The sequence below is a fragment of the Acipenser ruthenus genome, chromosome 1 (genome assembly GCF_902713425.1).
Source record: "Acipenser ruthenus chromosome 1, fAciRut3.2 maternal haplotype, whole genome shotgun sequence".
Taxonomy (NCBI): domain Eukaryota; kingdom Metazoa; phylum Chordata; class Actinopteri; order Acipenseriformes; family Acipenseridae; genus Acipenser; species Acipenser ruthenus.
The window spans coordinates 90,163,454-90,185,304 of NC_081189.1; the positions used below are offsets into that span (position 1 = coordinate 90,163,454).

Below are 21,851 nucleotides of genomic sequence, written 5' to 3' on the forward strand. Positions count from 1 at the left end.
CATGTGATATGCTTTGCAATTATCCACTGTCAATGTTTCATCCCCGACAGCCTGTGGTGGTGCCAGAGCTGGGAAGGTCTCTCTGAGGGTAAGCAGGAGCAGCTGGGGGAGCTGTTGAGGGACTACCTGCATCAACTCCAGGACTGGTTAGATTTCGCCCACGAATTTGCCTGGACACACAACGCTGGTGCCAGGGGTGGGACTTCCAGCCAGGGGCCACTAGGAGGAATCCTGCAAGGTTTTGGAGTGCATCTCAGAAGTGGTGCGCCAGATGAAGCTCCGGCCCAGGCGTCAGGTGGTTGCCCTGTACTGTGACCGCCTCGCCCCATACCACACCAGGATGTGAGAGCCAGAAGACCCCAACAGAGAACCGCCACTCCCCCCTCAGTTGCTACACCCCCGTTCCAGCCCCGAACCCGTCTGCAACATCAGCGCGACCACAATGCATCTCCAACCCTACCTGCATGAGGGTAATGTTTCACCATTCTCCAGTTCCAGACGTCGGCATAGTATCTGACTGCCCCGTCGATTCTGAGACCAGGACCAGGCCATTTCTTCCCGGGTCGGGAAGTGTGTCAACAGGTGGCAATGTAGCGGTGGGACAGCTGCATTGTCGTGTATCTGTACCAAAATGGACTGTGTCATGGACTGGGGATAGGGGTGGGAGCATTCACTGTAAACAGTTGTTTAACGTTGTACCTTGTTGATTATTTGCAGTCCTATGTTGAGCGCCCAACCACACAGTGCAAAGCAGTGTATTGCCAAAACAAAAGGAAACTTGTTCCAAAGTGGCATGTCATTAGATGGTGATAGTTCTTACTTTTAGAAAGACACTTTGCTGATCTTGTCTGTTTACATATACAGTATGTATGGCAGACATCTAGAACTGAAGAGCAAGCCCTGAACAGACTAAAAAAAAGAAAGGTCAGAACAATTGCAAACATTATAAAAACGTATAGGGGACAGAAAAAATATATGACAATGAAATATAAAGCTTCTCACTCTTTAACATTACATTTTCTCAAGTAAAAAAAAAACAAACTTAATTAAAGGCTGGGGAAAGGCTTTGACAATATGTCCACTCTGGTTATGTTAAGGTGCATCTGTTATTCAAATAAAACATTTTAGGAGTTCTCGTGTAATTGGTTATTTATTTATTTATTTTTTAATCTTTGTCGCTCCCCTTTAAGAAAAGAGAGAGGATTGTGCCTGAGGGGTGGGACAATACGAACTTACCGGATCAGAGAGCGCACTGACAGCCTCTCGCCAAGCAAGCTGTGCTCAAGATTTTTCATCTGCTTCAAGCAAAGTCCTTGACAAATCCATGCCAGATGAATTCAACGGGGAAACTCACTTTTTTTCAGTTTTTTGTGTTTTTGACAATGAAAGGTAAGATACATACAACGTTCAAACCTTTCAGTATTTGAGAAGTACAGCTTTTTAAACAGCAGTGTTTTATACTTGTTTAGTAAAGACCGTCTATCACAAAACAGTTTGCACTTCACTAAATATCTAAATACAACTTTATAATGCGTCTGTGTACCGTTATTTAAGAATTCAAAGCATTAGTCATTTCTTATTAACATATATAAAAAGTAGAGAAACTGTTCGACCTGCAGTTTATTTTTAAATACTGTTTATTGGACTAGTTGTTATAATTTCATTAGTTTGATATTGCCTTTATAAGAAAAACATAATATTTCACAGGAACGTGAGTAGCAGATGAGTCACAAAAAATGCCCTATTAGTGAATATGTTGTCTGCAAAATGTTTTAGTTCGCTGTAATTATGCACAGTGAATCAACGATTTAGGTTGCTTTTATTAGTCGTAGTCGTAGTAATAATGGAGTGTCATGAGTGATGCGATTAATTGCGTTGTTTTAAGTAAATATAACAAACGTGTGTATACATTCAAATGTATTTATTTAACGAGGTTAGAACCCTTGAGATATACATCTAATTTTCAAGAGGGTCCTTGGGGTCGCAAATAGTATTATGCAATATTTGTTTAACCCATGTATTCTGCGTTCTATTTCAGGAGTTTAATGAAGTGCACTTACATGGTGTCACATTTTGATAACTTTAATATAAAACCTGTGAAAAATTAGTATACATAGGGTTTGAAAGTTTCAAATAAAGTAACTCGTTTTGAAAAAAAACTATATGGCTTGGATGTGTACAACGTTTTAAAATAGCCTTTGTTTACAAAAGCTTGATGACATTATACTTAAGATGTTCCGAGGAAAAAAACAAAAACCCCTCATTCTCTGTATAAGCAGATACTAAACAGCAACAAATTATACATCTCTTAGATCCTAACATACTTTCTGCTTCATTTTTGTCTGTGATACTGCATTAAATGAGAGTGTAGGTGTGTGATGCCACTAAACAAGTTCATATACAGCACAGCAACATAAAACGTACTCACCAGTAAAAGTAATGCACCAAGAAGGGTACTTGGTCATGTTAGTTTGGTATTTGAGTTTTAATTCCATATCTTAATGTCAAAGATATAGTATGAAAGAGGGGTTTGGACTAAACATGAGAAATGTTGTGATTAAGGTTGCTTTCAGCTGCTCTGTGATAGAAATATGAAAATATGCATTGTGTTAATGGGCTGTCCCTCACATAAAATGGGGTAAAATAATCAGGCACACTAAAGGATAGCTTACAATAGGGGCCATTTTATACCCACACCTGAATTCAATGAAAGTTTGTGGACATGTAGTGTCATGTGTCCTATGAAGGAGTTACCTCATAATGTGACCCAGCCCAAAATGGCGAACGGGCTGAGTTGTAATGCTGTGATTGGCGATCACAACCAGGATTCTTTACATTTTGTGGCACCATCATGTGACTTAATGAGTAGGCTTTTGTCTGGATTCCAGTTTCACATGAAACAAACTATCATTGTCATTATGCCAGAGTTCATACTTGCCATCTGGAGAGAGGTGAACCGTAGTGTTCGATCTTGCATGCTTTAGTTACTAAACACATAGGGTGTCCTGCAATTGCTCTTCCAACATTCTTGAAAAGTCCAGAAAGCTGTCATCATCCATTGATATCCATGGTGCCTATTTTGTGAGAGGATGATCCTAGCAAGAACAGCATCAGTTGCAGAATTGTTTTTAAAGGAGGTTGGAAAACCCCAAAAGACCAGTAGCCCAGATAATGGACACAGAACATTATCTCTGTTATAAACAGAAAACATCTTTAGGAAGCCCACAACAATACAAGTATAAAATGTATTCCTACTCTTTGTCTACACACCCTTCCGCTCCTTGCTCTATATCTTTTTTTTTTTTTAGGTGTGTTTGCATTGTGGCTCCCTTATCATTGCCATTATCTGTTCCAATGCATGTCTGCTCTTGTGGCACCCTTTCACAGTGGATCCCCTTTGTGAACAGTACACAATGGCAACACATAGGCCCCTTGGTAAATGAAATGTGCAGCATCATATTTGTGGGGATGCCTCTGGTCATTGGGTTGACATATAGGTAACAGAGGACATGATGTCGTTTGTTGCATGCAATTCCATTTAGGGCCAAATTAAATACTTACATACTGCAAGTCAACCTTCATTAAAATGCTATTTTTTTAAATAGTCATTCTTTTTATGTTACTGTGCCTCTACTTTTTGATGCCTAGCATGTAGAGTTCTCAAGATTGTATAACATTTTTCTATATGTTTTCAACTTTTTTTATAAACTAACAAATCTGGTCAGAGAGGCAAGTGCCTGAGTCAATGAGAAAGCGTTATGCTGTGTAGCCAATTAATAATAGTAAGATGAGGGATTTTGCCAAAAGAAAAAATATATCATTAAAAAATGTATTCAGAAATAAAAGTGGTTATGTTAATAAGAAGTCAGAGTAAGGGAATATTCACTTCAATAACACAAGTCATTATTGAAAACCATATACAAAATTATTGGCTGCATGGGCAATTTAAAACAGTCAGTAATGGCTTCCTGTGGCTGCCTTCATACTCTAATCCAGATGCACCAACCAGTCTGGCACAGCGGCTTCCCTGTTACAAACCAAATGTCTATGTCTCCCCTCATGTAGTGAACAACTATTCTGTATAGTCTCCATTAAGATCACCATTACTCATCATGTGAAAATGACTCTGCTTTAATCTAAACTGGATCTAAAGTCTATCAAATGGGATGTTCGCCTCGAAACAGGTTATTCGGTGGTAGGCTGTCATGTGAAAAAGGGTTCTGAAATTTGCAGAAATGTTTAGCCCTGCCATTCTAGAGAATGAAGATTTCCAATTCATAGTTGCCTGAAGGAGGCAGTAATCATTGAGGAATGATCAGGTATACCCCCCATTACATTTTTAAAAGCTGATTCTTATGTTTTATACAATTGAAATTGTTTTAACAACAATCAACCAGGGTAAGAAAACAAACCTTTCTTATACTGGTTCATACAGTATTGTGACCTTTCCCTCTGACTTCACCGTTGACCTATAACTCTGTGGTGGTAGCAGTGCTTCATTTGCCAAATCTAGTTTCTATTTGTTCTAATTCAAGATTGCTGAAAAACTATGGATCAGCAGCACTTCATGAGCAGACAAACATTAAAATAACAGCAGGAGCCACTGCACCATTGAATGTTTTTGGAGACAAAAACGTAAACAAGGGTGTGGCTACAAAACATGACACGAAGTCAGGATTGATTTTTTTTTTTAACAAAGCAAAAGTTTGTTTGAAAGTTAGTTACTTTTGGCTTTTGGCATTCAAACATGTATTATTTAAATGTGACTTCCATCAAAGTTGCTTTTTGGGGTCTTTTCCTTACGATTTGATGTCTGATGAAAATGTGTGCAGTTGAACCTGTCATATCTGATCCTATAAGATATGATACATTCTATTAACCGATGAACCTCTGGCATGTGTCATTTGTAGAACCTTTGTGTATTTTGGGGGGCTGGAGCTGGGATTCCTCCCTTGAGTCATCCCACTAAAATATCTGTCAGTCAACCTTTAACCCTTTGCGGTCCATTGTCGCACTGGGTCCAACATTGCAATTATTCCTCTCGGGTCCTTTCTCGGGTCATTATAGCAACGCAAAAAACGGGTTTCTAGTCGTTTGTTCTCCGGAAAAAACTGAAAAAACCATTCAATTGCAGAGTGGGAGCGACAGGAGCCGAGACAAGTCAAAAAAAAAAAAAAAAAAAAAAGGCATATCTCATGAATAGTCATACATATGGCCCTGGTATAAGATAACGAGGCGGCATAGTAAACAAGCTGGCTGAGTGCGTCAGCGCACAGAGACTATCACGGACATTTGCAGAGCTTTTTTCAGATGTTATAGTAATAAAATAATGACTTTGATCGCATTATTGAGGAGTTTGGTGATAAAACGAGTGATCCGGAGATGATTGATCGGTATGTACGACTATTATTTTTATTATTATTTATTTTTTACATAGGTGAAAGCGATAGCGAACGAAAGGGTGGGGCGGGGCTGGAGATGCCTAGTGAGTGCTTTGTTGATATGCAGGGCCATTTAAACCCGTTTGACTGTGGAAAAAAATACTTTTAAACAGCGCGTCTAAAATTAACTGCGCTTGTGAATTAATTAGACCTGACGTGCGTGACGCGCACTTAATAAATGGACTGCAAAGGGTTAATTAGCTGTCAGTCACCCTTTTTAAACCATAGCCAGCTTCCTAATTCTCGTCTTGCTTTTCAGTTTGCGGTTACCACGCAGACTTGCAGACCCAAAGAAATTCTCTTTCCTTCTGGCTGTCTTCCTTCAACAAATAATCTACTGAAAAAAACTTTCAAAAAAAATCCACCCATCCTGCTTCTCGTCCATATGACAATACTGCTGCTTCAACCTCTGCTTATCCAGCTGCGCCCAATGCCATTTCTCTTCACCGCTCTAAATGCATCAAACCTGAGGACGATTCTCCAGCGCAACTTTTTTACAAGGATTGGCCCATTGACAAACTCGTGAAAGCCTTTTCTAAAAGGATTGCCCATTGAAGCAGGGTGCGATCGGGCTGATTTATTTGTTTTATATTGCAATTCCATATCAGAAGAGTCTGTCCTCCTCAAAATACTCAGCAGAGATCAAAACTAGTCAGTTCACATGTTGCCCCACTACTTTGCAAGCTTCACTCGCCTTCGATTCAGCATCTACAACCCCTCAGCTTTCAATTTCATCTGATCCTTTTGCGTTATCAGATTTTTAATCAGATCCTCTATCCACCTCCATTCCTATAGTATCTGATCGCTTGATGCGCTTGATAACAGGATCTCTCGCTTGAAACCGGCAGCGATTCCATCCTCATCAGTAAAGCACCAGCTGCTGCTTCAGCCGTGCCCACACCTGTTCTCGAGCTGCCAATCTTGACTTTAGCGATAGCCTCTACTTCAGGATCCTCTGCCGTTTCAGTAGTTAATTGCACTCTCTCTCTTCAACTGACATGCAATATTATTAAAGGTAAAGATGTTAATTTGGTCTTGATCCTTATTGCAGTCTTAGAATTTCTGGATCACAGGGTAGTTGACTGTGGAGATCTGTCTGTTACTCTAAAATCTTGGCTCCTCAGCTGTGTAATAAATGTACTTTTGGAGAATTGTGCTTGTTTTTTCTGTTTTTTGCGATCTCCTTTGTGAAATTTACGCTCACGACAACAAGAACTGGACTCTTATTATTTAACATTGTTGATCTCTGGGTCAGATATGGTGGCATCACTTTTCTGAGTATCGTAAAGCTTTTTCAGCCAAAGCAGCTTCTCAGTTAGCATTGGACAATACACTGATTACTGGTCTCAGCCCGATCATGATCTTTAATAGATTCTTCAGTAGTCTCTATTGTTAACACTTGCGGTTTGTGCTTCCACCGCCCTTTCTACCACTGATGAGGAGACTGAAGAGGCTGCTTTTGGACACAGACTCAAATTATCTTCCCCTGCTCTCGACAACATTTGTATTTATTTATTTATTTATTTATTTTTAGGAATCATGCATCTGCAGTCTTTCCTATTCATTCTTCAGCTCTGCCTGCTTTTTCAACAAGCAAAGATTCTCATGGAAGACCCATCAACCATTTCGGCGGCAGACAACCGTGCAATAATTTCAATTCCTAATTTTGCATTTCCAAAGGATGACATTTTTTACATATGTGCAGTTTTGTGGCGATGCTCATTCAGGTTCCATCTGCCCTCTCATCTAAATGACATTCACTTAGCTGAAGCACTCTTAGAACTCATGTCTCTCTTCTCAGCAGTCGACGTCCCCCTCTCACAGGGGAAAACCATCGGTCCAGTTCACACTCTTGAGTTCCTAGGAATAACTTTGGATACTATTCGATTTGAAGCCCGACTGCCTTCCGATAAACTGGAACACATTCGCTCTCTTTCAATCCTTTCAGATCTCTCCCCTACAGCACTGGAGTGGCCTTTCTCTGTTTTGCGATAACTTCAATGCTGCCCCCCATGACCTTTCACTCCATACAGATTCTTCTATCGGTTTGGTAGTATTCTCTTGATCAGTGCTTCTCAGATGTCTGGCCCCTGAAATAATAAAAAAAACTTCCTCCTGAGCTTAAGTCCACAGCCTGCCTTGAAGTATTCCCTATTGTCATTGCAGCCTGTCTTTTTTGGGCTCATTTTCGCAGAAAAATCTATCTTAATCTTTTGTGATAATCAATCTACTGTTCATATTATTAATAAAGGCCATTCCTCTTCCCTTGTAATTATGCAACTTCTTCGTCGGCTAGTCTGGATTTCAGTTATTGATAATTTTATTTTGAAGCCCAACACCTTCCAGGTGTCTTCCATCTCAGCTCATTCTAAAGCCATGCTTCCTCCCCAGTTGTATTCTCCCTTTCATTCCTATTGGTGCTGTAACATCAGCAGTCAAAGTTAAAATCAACCAGTCCTACCTCAGCAGTGGATTCTTACGTTCGCTCTTCTCTCCTTGATAGTATTTCCGCTCAACAAGTATTGCTAGCATGCCCGGAGTGGGGGCCATCTCTCTGCCACAACCACCAGAAGTATCCTCCTACAAAGGCAGGGTTTTTCCTCTCTGCCAAGCTGTTAAATTAGTTAATAAAAATAAATAATAAATAAATAAATAAATAAATAAATAAATAAATAAATAAATAAATAAATGATTATATATATAATTGTAATTAATCAAATTTGTAATTAATCACTTTCTTTTCTAACTAACAATTTTCTTTGCATTGGTGGCTGTTGTGGGGAGCCAGGGGTCTTCTTTTGGGCTAAGTGAAGCTCACTTCTCGACTTTAGTGGCCGACTACGTGACATCGCCTTCCGACAGGAAGGTTCCAGCTGGCCAGAGGGGACCCCAGCCAAATATTTTTAACTATATTTCATTTTCCATTCTCCTGCTAATCTATTCATTTGCACCCGTGCCAGTCTCCCCCTTCGGCGAGCAAGCTAGTCATTTGACTCACTTATCATAGGTGGGTAGTTTGGCACATCTCTTTGTTAATAACTTATTTCTACAGTTAGAATATATACTCTTAGGTTGTCCATGCCTGTTCTGGATAGGCTGTAGAAAGAAAACAATTTTGTTAGTAGCCATATAAGGACCCATATTTACTGTAAAATGAACAACTACTGTTGAGGTCATCATGGAGATACTGTATGACATCTGAGGTCACGCACATTGGTTCAGGGGCTATGAGCGCATACAGGACTTGAGATGGCTTCAAAAGCAGCACAACTTCAGTGCAAACTGGAAGTGAAAGAAAGTCAGTAGAGATTTCTCATCTATACGCTGAGGAGAAAGATGCATCCTGTCTTGCCTCCGGCACCAGGGGTCGGTTGGGACCACAAAATTTTATTGATTCTAGGCTCATTGGAGTGTTGTACTAACCAGATCAGGATCCAGCTCCGTATAAATGTTTATACAGTAACTGATTTAAATAGCTTTCAGCATTATTTTTGTGATTTATGAAACATGAAATACAGTATATTGCTGTGTTTACAGATTTTAATAATGTGTACATCACTTTATCTCTGAGCACGCCAGCTAGTGCCTATCTATCATTTTGACAGTTTTCCACATTTTTTCAATCTATAGTAACAGCATTAGAAAAAAAAAGCATTGCTCAGCATGGGACAAAAAAACAATACTATCCTCCAGCTATATATATTTTAACAAAAAGGGAATTTTTATAGGTCTGATAGTTTTAAAAAGCGATTGAGATCATTGTGTAAAAGTTTTCCCTTTCTCTGATGCCTTACATTGCTTTTTGGATACACATTCTCAGTATCAGAAACTCAGAAGACTGGGCTGGGCCAGCACAAATTACCTGACGTATTACCCCCACCATAGAAAATAGTAAGAGTAATTTGAGCTGCTATCAGTAACTGTAATGTTGTTTTTGACAGAAACATACCTCTACTGCCACTGTCACGTCAGCCTTTCTCTTTCACAATTTTGCCTAAATATGTCCGCCCCTCCACCTGTCTGCTTGTCACACTTAACATGGTGAACACGATAACTGGCTTCATTTTGCACAAATCTTCACCAAACTTTTATCCTACACTAGCCTCATATAGATATTGTATGCATTTATCAATTCATGCATACTTTTACATTCTTACTTTTGAGATTGCGATTTGCAAGTAAGTGGCCACACATTCACATTCAAAATGGATCAAATTCTCTAGAGTAGTTAAACAACAAATGTTCCTAAATATTTAAATGCTTTACATGTGTTGGAGAAACATACACTTTACGAGAAACTATAGTTTAGAAAATTAACCGGGTTTTAGATTGAGTTAGTATTTGGGTTTTAGAGTTAGTTAAGTTGGTTAGACAATTTGGGGTTTAATATTGATTGCTGGAGCAGGAAAGACAGATGGCAAGCAGAAAGCTGAAGTGCACCATATAGCAATTTAAAGGGGACCCTGTGTTTTCTCAGAGATAACATTTTGGGGCTAAAACTTACAATCCCCTTCCTTCCCTTAACTTTATGACATTATGACTTCGTAAGTAAAATATCAAAGAGGCTTTGAGGTTACGTTCACTTAAAGTAATAAAAAGAAAGTGGACCCACGTGGAATGATATTATTGGTTGGTAGGAGGCTTGTAAAACTTGCATCAGTCTGTAATTGTATTTTCTGATAGGTTAACAAAAAGGGGTGATGTCATAAGGGAATCCTATATTAATTCAAACATTGTATTGTCTTGTTGATTAACTTGTGCTTAAGGAAAATAGAGTACTCATCTGCTCTACTGTATCTAATAAAATATCTTTGTTGAAATCTACAATGGAGTTGCGGAATCACAATTATTTTTACTCATGGATGCACGAAGGAGAGAAGTCAGGTAACAAACTTTAATTTTTGAATTCAACAACGGGGAGTGCTAGGATTTATTGGGGCCCGGTGCAAGACTGTGAAGTAGACACCCCACCCCATCCCCAAAAAAACAAAGAAAAGAAAAGAAAAAAACGCAACATAAAGAAAACCTTTTGAAAATAAATACATCAGCAGCAAAATCCGAATCGGTCAAAAACATTTTTTTTTTATGTTTCAACAAAACTACTTCTAACATTATTTTAAGATGACTGTAAAAAATACAGTAATCAATCAAGTAACAGTATATCCAAACATTTTAATAAATCAATTATGTAACAAGATTAATCAGTTTGATTAACAACTTGATTTAGTTAATATTGAAACATATTAATAGCTTCAAATTAGTCACAAAATGTATTAATTATAGGCATCAATTGTATTTTTAAATTAATGTTATCAAGTACAAAAGTTAGTATGAAAACATTTCTATAAAAAAAACAACACATGTGCCTCTCAAAACCGAGCCCACAGTTCAAATGCATTTGTTACAACTCATAAGCAAAAACATCATTCTATGACCACACTTAACAAATTCTTATCCAAAAAGCATGTATTTTTTTTAAGGCAGAATTTTATGAGGCAGACAGGCGAAATCATTTAGTTCCATTTCTGTTCTAGCATCATACATGACATACATGGCTGACAGCGATTTGGGGATGCGTTTGTGCTTTGTGATTATTTATTTTAGACAGAAAGTTCCAAGCAGTAGTTACATCATATGTAATAAACTATAAGATTAAGATTATGGGTAAAAAATATATATATATATATATATATAGCTATACAGTACAGACCATCGTAAATTGCGGCTACGTTTCTTGTATTTTGCCAGTATTGTATATTCAGTTGTAATGTATCTATTAGAATACAGTCAATTAGCAGTACAGCTGTGGCCAAGTTTTGCATCACCCTATATAATTAAATCATTTTGCTTCAGAGTCGAATGAAGCCTGTGGAATAATGCTATGTTAACATATTGAATTACATACCGCTTTGTAGTTTTCCATACTTAAGGAAAAACTGACAACAATTAAAAAATTTGACACTTCGAAATCCAACATATTGTACAACTATTATGGCTTTTGGTAGACTTTTGCAATATAATTCTGTAGTTTCCTTGATTACATGATGTTAAATAAAACATCTAAATGATGTTAATCTAGGTTTATTTATTTATTTTTTAAAGTTTTAAAATTATGTCTCAATCCCAAAAAAAATAAATAAATGTAGGTGACGCTAAACCTGCAGGGCTCCACCATGTTTCAGCATGTTCTGCTCCTCGAGCAGACCGGGCTGTTCGACTGAACAAGCAGAACACGTTCCACGGCAGGAAGGTGGAACGGTTTCACCAAATCAGGTTGTCCAGTTCTGTTCTGTCACGAAATGACGCCTTTAGTATCACATCTGAGATCTCCCAACAGAGCAATCACATGACCTTAACACTGACCTATTGCCAGAGCACTCGCCCTTCGTCCCGCCTCCAGATAGACAATCTGTCAAACGTTGATTTGCGAAATTGTGTTTTGATTGACAGTCCACCAATACTACTTTGCTACGGTTTACTTTTCTAATCCCAGTGGAGTAGACGGCACCTGTATATTTTTTATGTTTAGTCATTAAAGTGGACTCAGAAGTAAAGAAATGGAGTGGGCTGGGCCCAGGTGCAGTAGTTTTGATCTTTAATGCAGCTGGTGTCTTTTTCGCTAAAGACATTTTAAAGAAATCAAGCAGCTTTATGCAGTGTGTTTAATCATTTACCAGAAGCAAACCAAACCAGCAGCCAGATTCCTAATGCAGTGTAACTGGTAGTGTGTCAATAAGGCAAACGTTTGCTGAAGAATAAAATGATCAGATTTTTTATCTAAATCACAATCTTTCCAATAGCAAAACAACAGATGTAGTTCTTGCAAAGACAACACTGGTGTCTCCCATGGTAAATTACAGAGAAATGTTATTCATGGCAGTTGAAGATTTTATACAAGTAAGATTAGAAACTGTAAAAAAAATCACCATGGCTGTTGCAGCTGTGGATACCTTTGAAAAGTTCCCCAAACCTCTCTCTTCAAAGTAAATTGTTTTGTTAATTATATAAAGCATAGGGGCTATGAAGTTGAGTGCATTCCCTTTTACACTTTCTATTTTAAGTGACCTACTTCCTTAAACCATGCACGCTGTTATACATACAATGGAAAGTTAAAATAATTTGAACATTTTATTTTGATCCTAATTGATTTTTCCCTTTCATAATTTAAAATGTGATTTCACTTTGTCTTTCTGGCCTCTTAGATCTCTATTTTGTTTAAGATTAATATACCTATACTTGGTTTCTCCATTTTGAAAAATATTATAGTTTTTACATTCTTGAAATTTTGTTGCTTTGTCAATTTCCCAGTGTTTATTTTAAATAGATTGTACGCACAAGGAATTTAATATAATATGCAACGCACACATTGGGGAATTTGCTGCTTCACATGGCAGATTAATTAGCAATGCAAATGAAATCACTGGCATCTAAGTCAATTTAAGATGTTTCAAGAGGAGCAGTCTCAAAAGTGAAGACTCTAAGGGCCATTCTGTACAACAGACCTTAGGAGGACATTTTAAGTGGCAATTATTCAGGAATGGCACATATCCTATTAGAAAAAAAATGCTGAGAAATTAATCAGATATTATTTTTCTTAGGTCATGCAGTTATGGAAAACAACAAGCAGGATGTTTTCTTTTTCTTCTTCTTTTGTTACCACAATCTATGCTGTTTTCTGCAGCTGTAGCTTTTCAATAGCCTGCTAGTAATTTTTCAGGCAAGCTTTAATACAAATCTGAAATATTTTTTCAACATATTTTTTTCAAACCAAAAGCGAAATGTTCTTTGAACCTTGTAAATGCTATCATTAATAAATAAACTGGTAAAAAAGCTTTTTTGTTCATCCAAGTGAACACCTGAGTGTTCTAGTTTAGTTGACACAAAACATACTGCCTCCTTCAATATTAAAATCAGCTTATTACATGGAACTGGTAGTTACAGTAATAATATTCTCTATCTGTTCATAAAACATATTTATATATTTTTTGTAAACAGGTTGTTTATCATCCAAAGGTGAAGACAGTTTATTCAGGAGGTTGTTCCAACACTACAATCAATTTATCAGACCAGTAGAAAATGTTTCAGACCCAGTAACAGTTGAATTTGAAGTGTCTATTTCACAACTGGTCAAGGTGGTAAGGAACCATTTTATGCCATTTGTCATTGTCATGTTCATAACTGTTGTCATAACTATAGAACACTCAATAGTGCTGAATTTAGAATAATCTAAAATAAAATTCAATTCAATGACAAGCGTTTCGACTAGATGTCTTTATACAAGACATTAAAAAAGACTTTTAGTGAAAATGTTTGTCTTTGATAATATGTATGTATGAATGTATGTGTGATATTTTTTATAATTATAAAGCAAAATATAATAAAGGGGGAGGGAAAGTTAGTCACAGCTGTGTCTTGTTTAACCTAGCCATTTATATTCCACTAATGTGGATTTTTTTTTGTAGATATCACTTTTTCCTATCAACATCTGACTCCTAGATTCCAATTTCACTATTTTAGTAAGTGTGAAATGTTTTTGTCAGATTATGTTTACATCACCAGGCATGAAATGCTTTTATTTTCTAGGATGAAGTGAACCAGATAATGGAAACCAATCTCTGGTTGCGGCATGTAAGTTATATTGATTTTTGTCCATTTAAGGCACTTTGTTTTATCTAAAGCGAATACTGTAAATGAAGACTGTCTAATACAAATAACATTACTGCAATCTGTGCCAATATTCATATGAAAAATGTCCTCTTACTGGTATGAACTACTACTTCAGCATTAAGCTAAATGTCAAAGTTTGCTTTATTAAATGTTTAAATGGATCCATGTGTCCTTCCTATCTGATGTCTAGAATATATTTTAGAATGGCTTTGGTGAACAGAGCACTCAGATTGGTTGGACAAGGTTTCAAGCAGTGCTGTCATTAAACAGCAGTGCATTAGCTGGATCTATTTAGCCTCATCAATTGTGTTTTATTTACATTACTCTAGTTTTTTTTTTTTAACTGGACCACTTTATTTTCTGATAAGACACTTCAGGCTTTGCATTATTGTGAAATTAACACACACCATTAATGGTTTTGATTTTTCCTCCACAATAATGTGTAATTTGACACCCACCTTGTGTGACCTACTGCTTAAATAATGCACAGATCTTTTTTAAATTTGCAACCTAAACTTAACAATGGTGGGCTACCTTATAGAGGTTTAATGAGGTGTATAATGTGGTTAACAGATGTAGTAAGGCGTGAATGAGAAGCCACTCTAGTTCATTTTGTTCCTGTCCAAATCAATTTCACTTAGGACTCAGTCACAGTGAGGGTTGCAGGCTAGCAGAACTCAGAACTGGCAGAACTCTTCAACTTCCAGTATAAGATGAGTTTGAGTTGTAGTCTGGTGGAAATGTGCCAATAGTGAGCTTGATGCTTTGCTTTTTTTTGTTTTTTTTTTACCAAAAACCTTTAATGGTGATATTAACATGGCTTCTGTCTCTGGTAACAGCTGGAAGTAGTAGGTGAATGATGCATCATCTCCCCTACTATGTGCAAGCCTTTCAGCTTCTTTAAGCAATTTAATCACAGCTCCCCGAGATGGCAGGTATGAAACAGAGTTTACTTTGGCACCGGAAGAACTGTGGCAGGTCTCAGCAGGGCTTTAAAAACTTGAAAGCGACTGCGGGTCTAACATTTCTGCTATCTAAAACCTTGCCAAACTGACCCACATTATCCACTGTTCAGAGCTCAGAGAGATCAGCTGTTTGAAATCCATAAAAATAGTATTTCAAACAGTGATAAGTTAACTGACCAAGAATAGTGGAAGATGGAATAGGGATGAGGGCAAATAAACATGCTGCTATTTACAAGATAACCTTATAGAGTTTCTGCTAGGGCTTGCTGAAAGTGGTCAACTTGCAATGGTCACAGCATACTGACTCAAGCAAATCCCAAAGCTTAGAGCACATTTAATTAACAAATTATTGAAATCCTTTTTCATTTTATGGTTTATATGGGCCCTTATCTAACAAACATACTGTAGTACACAAATGTTTTTTTTTTTCTGATTAGTTACAACCATAGAGACGGCTGAGTAACACTGACTGGGGGTGTTCACAGTAGAGCAAGAAAGAGAGCTAAGGTGGTTCTAAGCCTTCCTGGAGTAGGTCAAACTAGGATGGCTGAGTTTACACTACAAAAAAATGCTAAAAGCTAAGCTGCCTCAAAAGTGGCTAGTATAAATGGGGTAAATAACATGCTTATCTGACATCTGCAAGAAGACCTCTGTACAGAGTTTAAAAGAGGCCTGAGAGTGAATTGGTTTGACACTAAGTACTTTTCATATCCCTGATGCTGCAATAATTTCCCTCTACTGCAGAAATGAATCTCACAGCAACAACAGGAGCTACATTTAGACTCTAGACTTGTCCTTTAATCTTACTTTTCTAGCCTTCTTGAGTTCACAGTAACATTAATTTATATTGTGGATGAGGCTATCCCCAGTGCTTCGGGTCATGCTAGTTCCATGTTAGAAGGTTGTACAATGGTTAAACTTGATGTGCTGCAGGCTGACAACGTACTGAAATGCCCCTGCTTAATTAAATAAGGTTCAAGGAACAGGAGTAAGGGCTGCATGGAGGAAGAACCTCAGGGATTAGAAGGGGAGGAAAGTCCCTGTGAAAACAGGACAGGGTCTCCCCTTGGCTCTAGGAAGGAGGTTGGCGCAGCTGGAATTTGAAGGCTGAGAAGTGAGATTCACTTCCCTCGAGGAGAAGACTGGAATGCTGAGAAGAGAAAAATAAATAAACATGCACTGTGGCCAAGAGTCTCCACCTCCGAGTAGAGTCTGTGAAGCTCAGCTCTGAAGCTGGGAAACAAGCTTCATTCACCAAAGAGGGAGTCTGGGATAGGTGAAAAGGAAAGAGTGAGCATGGGAAAAAGAGAGAAAAAGCGTTAAGAAGGCTTTGACTGGGGGAGCCATCTGGCTTGTAAAGGATGAGGCTGGCACAGCCAGGCTTCTACGGTTGGGATGTGAGCTTCACTTGCCCCAGAGGGAGACAGTTACTGAAGTGGTGCAGCGTGGTGGAGGAGGAAGAGAGGATGGAGGAAACAAAAAAAGGAGATAGATTAAGGGCTTGACCTGGGGTTTAAATTTGGAGAATTTTTGTCAGGGACAGAACACGGTGTAGGAGCCCTAGCTCCTGCTCCCTGAACCACACACCAAGGTTACACAAATATAATTATTGTATCAATGTATACATTATTATAAACAAAAAAATGACTTGGGGATATATTCCATTTAAAAAAGTTTGTTCTAAAAACAGGACAAAAACAACTTGCGCTCGATACATAACATTTTATGGTGCTAGTGTAGTCCTTTGATTCTAATGGGGTGTGTTACAGGAAAGGTAAAACAATTAAGAAACTAAGTAGACAAATGCTTTGTATTGTAGGAAAGACATGAATAAATCATGTTCAGTTACTATTTCACTTGTTTGTGTACATTCAAAGGGGTAATATAATATTCATAGTTTTTTTTGTTTGTTTTTGTTTTTAAACTCTATCAGATTTGGAATGACTATAAATTAAGGTGGAGTCCAGTGGAATATGATGGGATTGAATTAATACGAGTTCCATCCAATAAGATATGGAGGCCTGACATTGTGCTTTATAACAAGTAAGACATTAAATGAATATGAAAATATGTTCCATTTCAGATTCTTAAAAGTATTACAAATTGTATTTCTCTTTTTAGTGCTGTTGGTGACTTTCTTGTTGAAGACAAAACAAAGGCTCTGTTGAAATTTGATGGCACAGTCACCTGGATACCACCTGCTATTTTTAAAAGCTCCTGCCCAATGGATATTACTTATTTCCCATTTGATTATCAAAATTGCTCAATGAAATTTGGCTCTTGGACTTATGATAAAGCTAAAATTGACCTTGTCTTAATAGGGTCAAAAGTGAATCTGCAAGACTTTTGGGAGAGTGGAGAATGGGAAATCATTGATGCCCCTGGCTATAAGCATGACATCAAATACAACTGCTGCGAAGAAATCTACCCAGATATTACCTATTCATTCTATATCCGAAGACTCCCTCTTTTCTATACTGTTAACCTGATAATCCCATGCCTTCTACTTTCATTTTTAACTGTTCTAGTATTTTATCTCCCCTCAGATTGTGGTGAAAAAGTTACTCTGTGCATCTCTGTCCTGCTGTCTTTAACTGTGTTTCTACTAGTTATCACTGAAACAATCCCTTCAACATCTTTAGTGATTCCCCTCATTGGTGAATATCTTTTATTTACAATGATATTTGTGACTCTTTCTATCGTTATAACAGTCTTTGTTTTGAATGTTCACTATAGAACGCCCATGACACACACTATGCCAGAATGGGTAAGGTCTGTCTTCCTCAGGATTTTGCCTAAAATGATGCTGATGAGAAGACCAATGGAACAGCAAGTGGTCAAATCCAGTGGCCGAAAAAGAAAAAACAGCACATCCCAGATATCTATGAACTGCCTGGAATACGGAGAAAATAAATTACCAAAAGAACGGAAGAAGTGTGCCTGTCAGCATCACAAAGACCCCTCAGAACCTGATTCCAGTAAACTGAGCAGACGGCTGAGTCCACAGTCCGTTAATACAGTGCTGGCTTTCTCAGTCGTCTCACCAGAAATCAAACAGGCCATTGAAAGTGTGAAATACATTGCAGAAAACATGAGAAGCCAGAATGAAGCAAAAGAGGTATAATTCATGGCAAGATTATTTTAATTCTGTGTGCGCCACCTTTTAAATAAGTTAGCTAGACATGGTAGTTTTCATTTTTGGTAGTTGTCCACACTACTGTAGGTGGTCAATCGGGTCTATGATGCTTGTTAAAATATTTGCTTACCTGTAGAAAACATGTGTACTGTCCTGTCCTTGAACGTTGCTGTATCTTTATTTATTTATTTACACTATAATAACTAGTACAAATAGTTTCAGTAAGAAACTTCACATTTGAACTGATTACTAAAAGTTCCATTTACTGCATTTTGGAGATACAGTACTGACTAGTTATTATTCCTTTAGTGTCAAAAGAATATTTAGTTTAATTTTAATTAACAAGATCATGCCTATAATTGTAACAATCCTTGGAGGCTTGGGTACTCCACAGAGCAACATGCCTAATTTTAGGGGGTGATTGGGCACTAGTTTCCCAGAGGAGTCTGTGAACAGCTGGGGGTGTTTATCAGATCAACAATTGAGGGAGGGGCCCTTGCTAAAAGGAATCCCTGTGGTTTGCTTCCTGGATTTTTGGTGTTACTCTCATGTTGAGCAGCTCTGGGTATTATAAAAGAGATCTCATTGTTTTATTATTATTTCAGGCGGAAGAGGACTGGAAGTATGTGGCCATGGTCATCGACAGGATTTTCCTCTGGGTTTTTGTATTAGTTTGTGTTTTGGGAACTCTGGGCTTATTTTTTCAGCCACTTGTTGGTTTTGTTTAATTAGTAGTGTGCATGCTTTAAAATACACAGTAATTGTAGCTGCCAGCAACTGTAGCTGCCAGTATGATTTTAATTATTTAAAAAAAGCATTTAAAGAAAACGCAAACTTTTTTGCTGTGTATATTTAGTTATAATTTCACCCAGGAAAGCAAATGTGTAATTCCCTTAAATTCATTAACATCTGTGGGAAAGAAATTAATGTATTACATATAAAAAAGATCAACACACAGGAAACATGTACAGCATGCAGCTATTCAATTAGTTAGACTTCTGTCTACAATTAACAGGCTGTTTTATGTCATGATGTAAAATTAGAAGCATGTGTTTTATGCTAAATAGAAAAAAATACCAACCACCACCCCCTCTATTTTGGCCCTAAATAATTTAAGACACAGTGTATCATCTAATTTGACCTAATGGACAAAGACAATGGGGAGATCTAACTGTAGCTATTGCATATACAGTAGTTCACTGAAATAGTTTACATCATTTGATAATGATGGTCCACTTAGTGAACATTTTATACAGCATCCTCCAACCATACTGTGTAAATTCCAAGCTCCAGGTTGATCTTATGTTTACCATTAGGTCGTAGCACCTGTGTTTAATTTTCATAACTACTTGTTCTACACATGGTAGGTGCATCTTTAAATGACACATTTCAGGAATTATACATAGTTTGCCTTCTGATTCAGAAAAAAAGTTTTTGAAAAAAAAAAAAACATTATAAAAATGTTTAATAGAATTGTACATACAGTAAGATCATAATTAAATCATTGAGAAAACAGTTATTTTTAAAAGCAGGGGTGAATGCACTCTGGACATTATTTATTGATCTTTTAAACATTTCACTGTCTCATTCAACCATAGGGGATTCATGGGGTATTTATGGCATATATGGCACATCCTTAGCATTCTTAGCCCCCTTCACAATGTTACGTTTAATCCAAATGATTGCCCTAGCTGATAACAAAAGGAAATCCTGTAATGTGTGTGTGTGTGTGTGTGTGTATGTATGTATATGTGTATATATATATATATATATATATATATATATATATATATATATATATATATATATATATATATATATATATATATATATACTGTAGCTTCATAGAATTACCGGGTATTTTGTCATTCAGATGATGTACTGCTGAACAGTCTCGGAAGAATTACCCTGTAAGAAAACAGACTTCTCGGTGTCAAATGTTTGTGTCATGTTGTATACTAATGCACAGGAACATCAATAAAGATATTTATCTTAATTTGTATTGTGTTATTTATAAGGGAGGTTAACAAAAACCTTTCAGCGGGTTTAGGGAAGTACTACATCACAAGCCTATCTGCTCAATCACATCAACATTTTTCTTGCTTATTGGAAGGCAGAGACTGCAGTGGAGTTTTGTTGATAAAGGATAATGTTTATCTATTCTTTAGTCATCCATTTCCTGTTCATACTGTACTGGTACGTATGCATTTTAACTTCAGTAGTGAGCGTATGCCTTTCAATAGATTTCAGTGTAGAGTGTATGCAAAATTTCAATAGGGAGTGCATGTATTTCACTATATAGTGTACAATTTCACTAGTCAGTGTATGCGTTTCAATAGTAAGTGTATGCATTTCAGTATATAATGTATGCATTTCAGTATATGATGTTTGGGCATAGGCAAGTATGAATTATGTCCCTAATGGTCCCTCATATTTACTACTTTTAGAACAGGCTGTGACTGAAGCCTGACATCATAACACTGCAAATTAAGTACTTAATGAAAATAAAACAATTCTCACAACAAAAATGCAATTACTGCTTAAATAATCATTTGTGTCCTGCAATTTAGAGCATAGTATATGCTCTATGCTTTTGAAGGCTGGAAACAACAATGAATTTGAAGGCGAAACAAAGAAATCACACACACACAATGAATAAGTGTTTCAGTTTTATAAATATAAATATTTTTCTTTTGTTGAGTTACATTTTTATTTAATGTGAGAACTTACAGCAACTCCCCCCTTGAATTACAATTTTGTATGAACAGTGATCTTTTACTGTTTGTTTTTAATGAATGCAGATTAAATACATTGTATTTTTACCTTTGTAGTGAGATCCATACTCCCATGTGGCATTTACACATACTAAATCAAATGTTTATTTGAATACAGTTATTCTAAGTTTTCAGACAGGTTCACTATGCAAAGTATCTAAATTCTTTATAGAACAATATCTATAAAGAGGGGAATCGCTATTAAAACAGAACAGAATCCTTTGTCAGTGTCACACATCACATTTAGAACATCTCTAGATCATGTTTAAACACTGGCTGCTGTTTAAAATGCAGAAAACTACCAAGAGCACACATTCCACATACAGTATCCATGACACAAAATCTAATTTGATTTGCCCTTCATCTTCATTTTTAATTAAACATATTTGTCGTTGCCCACAGACCACCTCCCTTTACATGTCTGCTTGAATTTAGAAATAATGTTTTACATCAAAAACACTTTGAGTTTAGGTTCTCTTTGTAAGATGCTAAAAGAATAATATCTATTTTGAAGTATTTATTGTGCATATTTGAAAAGAATAAAATTACTGAAGTAACATTCACTGGGAAATGTTACTGCACCAAATTAAAAAAAGACTATGAGGCGCCATTCGGGAAATAATTAATTGGTTAATTTATGAACAGCATGATGTTAATTTACGAACAGTATGGTTATTTTTTTAAGATGGTTAATTTACAAACAGTATGATTAATTTACGAACAGTATGGTTAATTTATTAACAGTATGGTTATTTTTTTAAGATGGTTAATTTACGAACAGTCTGGTTAATTTATAAACAGTATGGTTAATTTACGAACAGTATGGTTAATTTATTAACAGTATGGTTAATTTATAAACAGTATGGTT

At 36.9% G+C, this 21,851-nt stretch overlaps 1 protein-coding gene across 1 annotated transcript; it reads left to right on the forward strand.

The window, feature by feature from the left end:
• The first annotated feature begins 1,197 nt into the window (after nucleotides 1-1,197).
• LOC117420792 (neuronal acetylcholine receptor subunit alpha-3-like) lies at nucleotides 1,198-20,205 on the forward strand. Its single transcript, XM_034034427.3, has 6 exons — nucleotides 1,198-1,389; nucleotides 13,437-13,576; nucleotides 14,025-14,069; nucleotides 17,007-17,116; nucleotides 17,195-18,191; nucleotides 18,815-20,205. Exons 1-6 carry the CDS (start codon nucleotides 1,332-1,334, stop codon nucleotides 18,935-18,937), a joined length of 1,473 nt encoding a protein of 490 aa, XP_033890318.2. The 5' UTR covers nucleotides 1,198-1,331; the 3' UTR covers nucleotides 18,938-20,205.
• Nucleotides 20,206-21,851: the final 1,646 nt, after the last annotated feature.

Excerpts from the sequence above, each read along its gene's own strand:
- LOC117420792 (XM_034034427.3), top strand. The coding sequence starts at position 1,332 with ATGAATTCAACGGGGAAACTCACTTTTTTTCAGTTTTTTGTGTTTTTG. Across the intron at positions 1,390-13,436 it reads TGTGTTTTTGACAATGAAAG|GTTGTTTATCATCCAAAGGT; the intron begins GTAAGATACATA and ends TTTTGTAAACAG. Across the intron at positions 18,192-18,814 it reads GCCAGAATGAAGCAAAAGAG|GCGGAAGAGGACTGGAAGTA; the intron begins GTATAATTCATG and ends TTATTATTTCAG.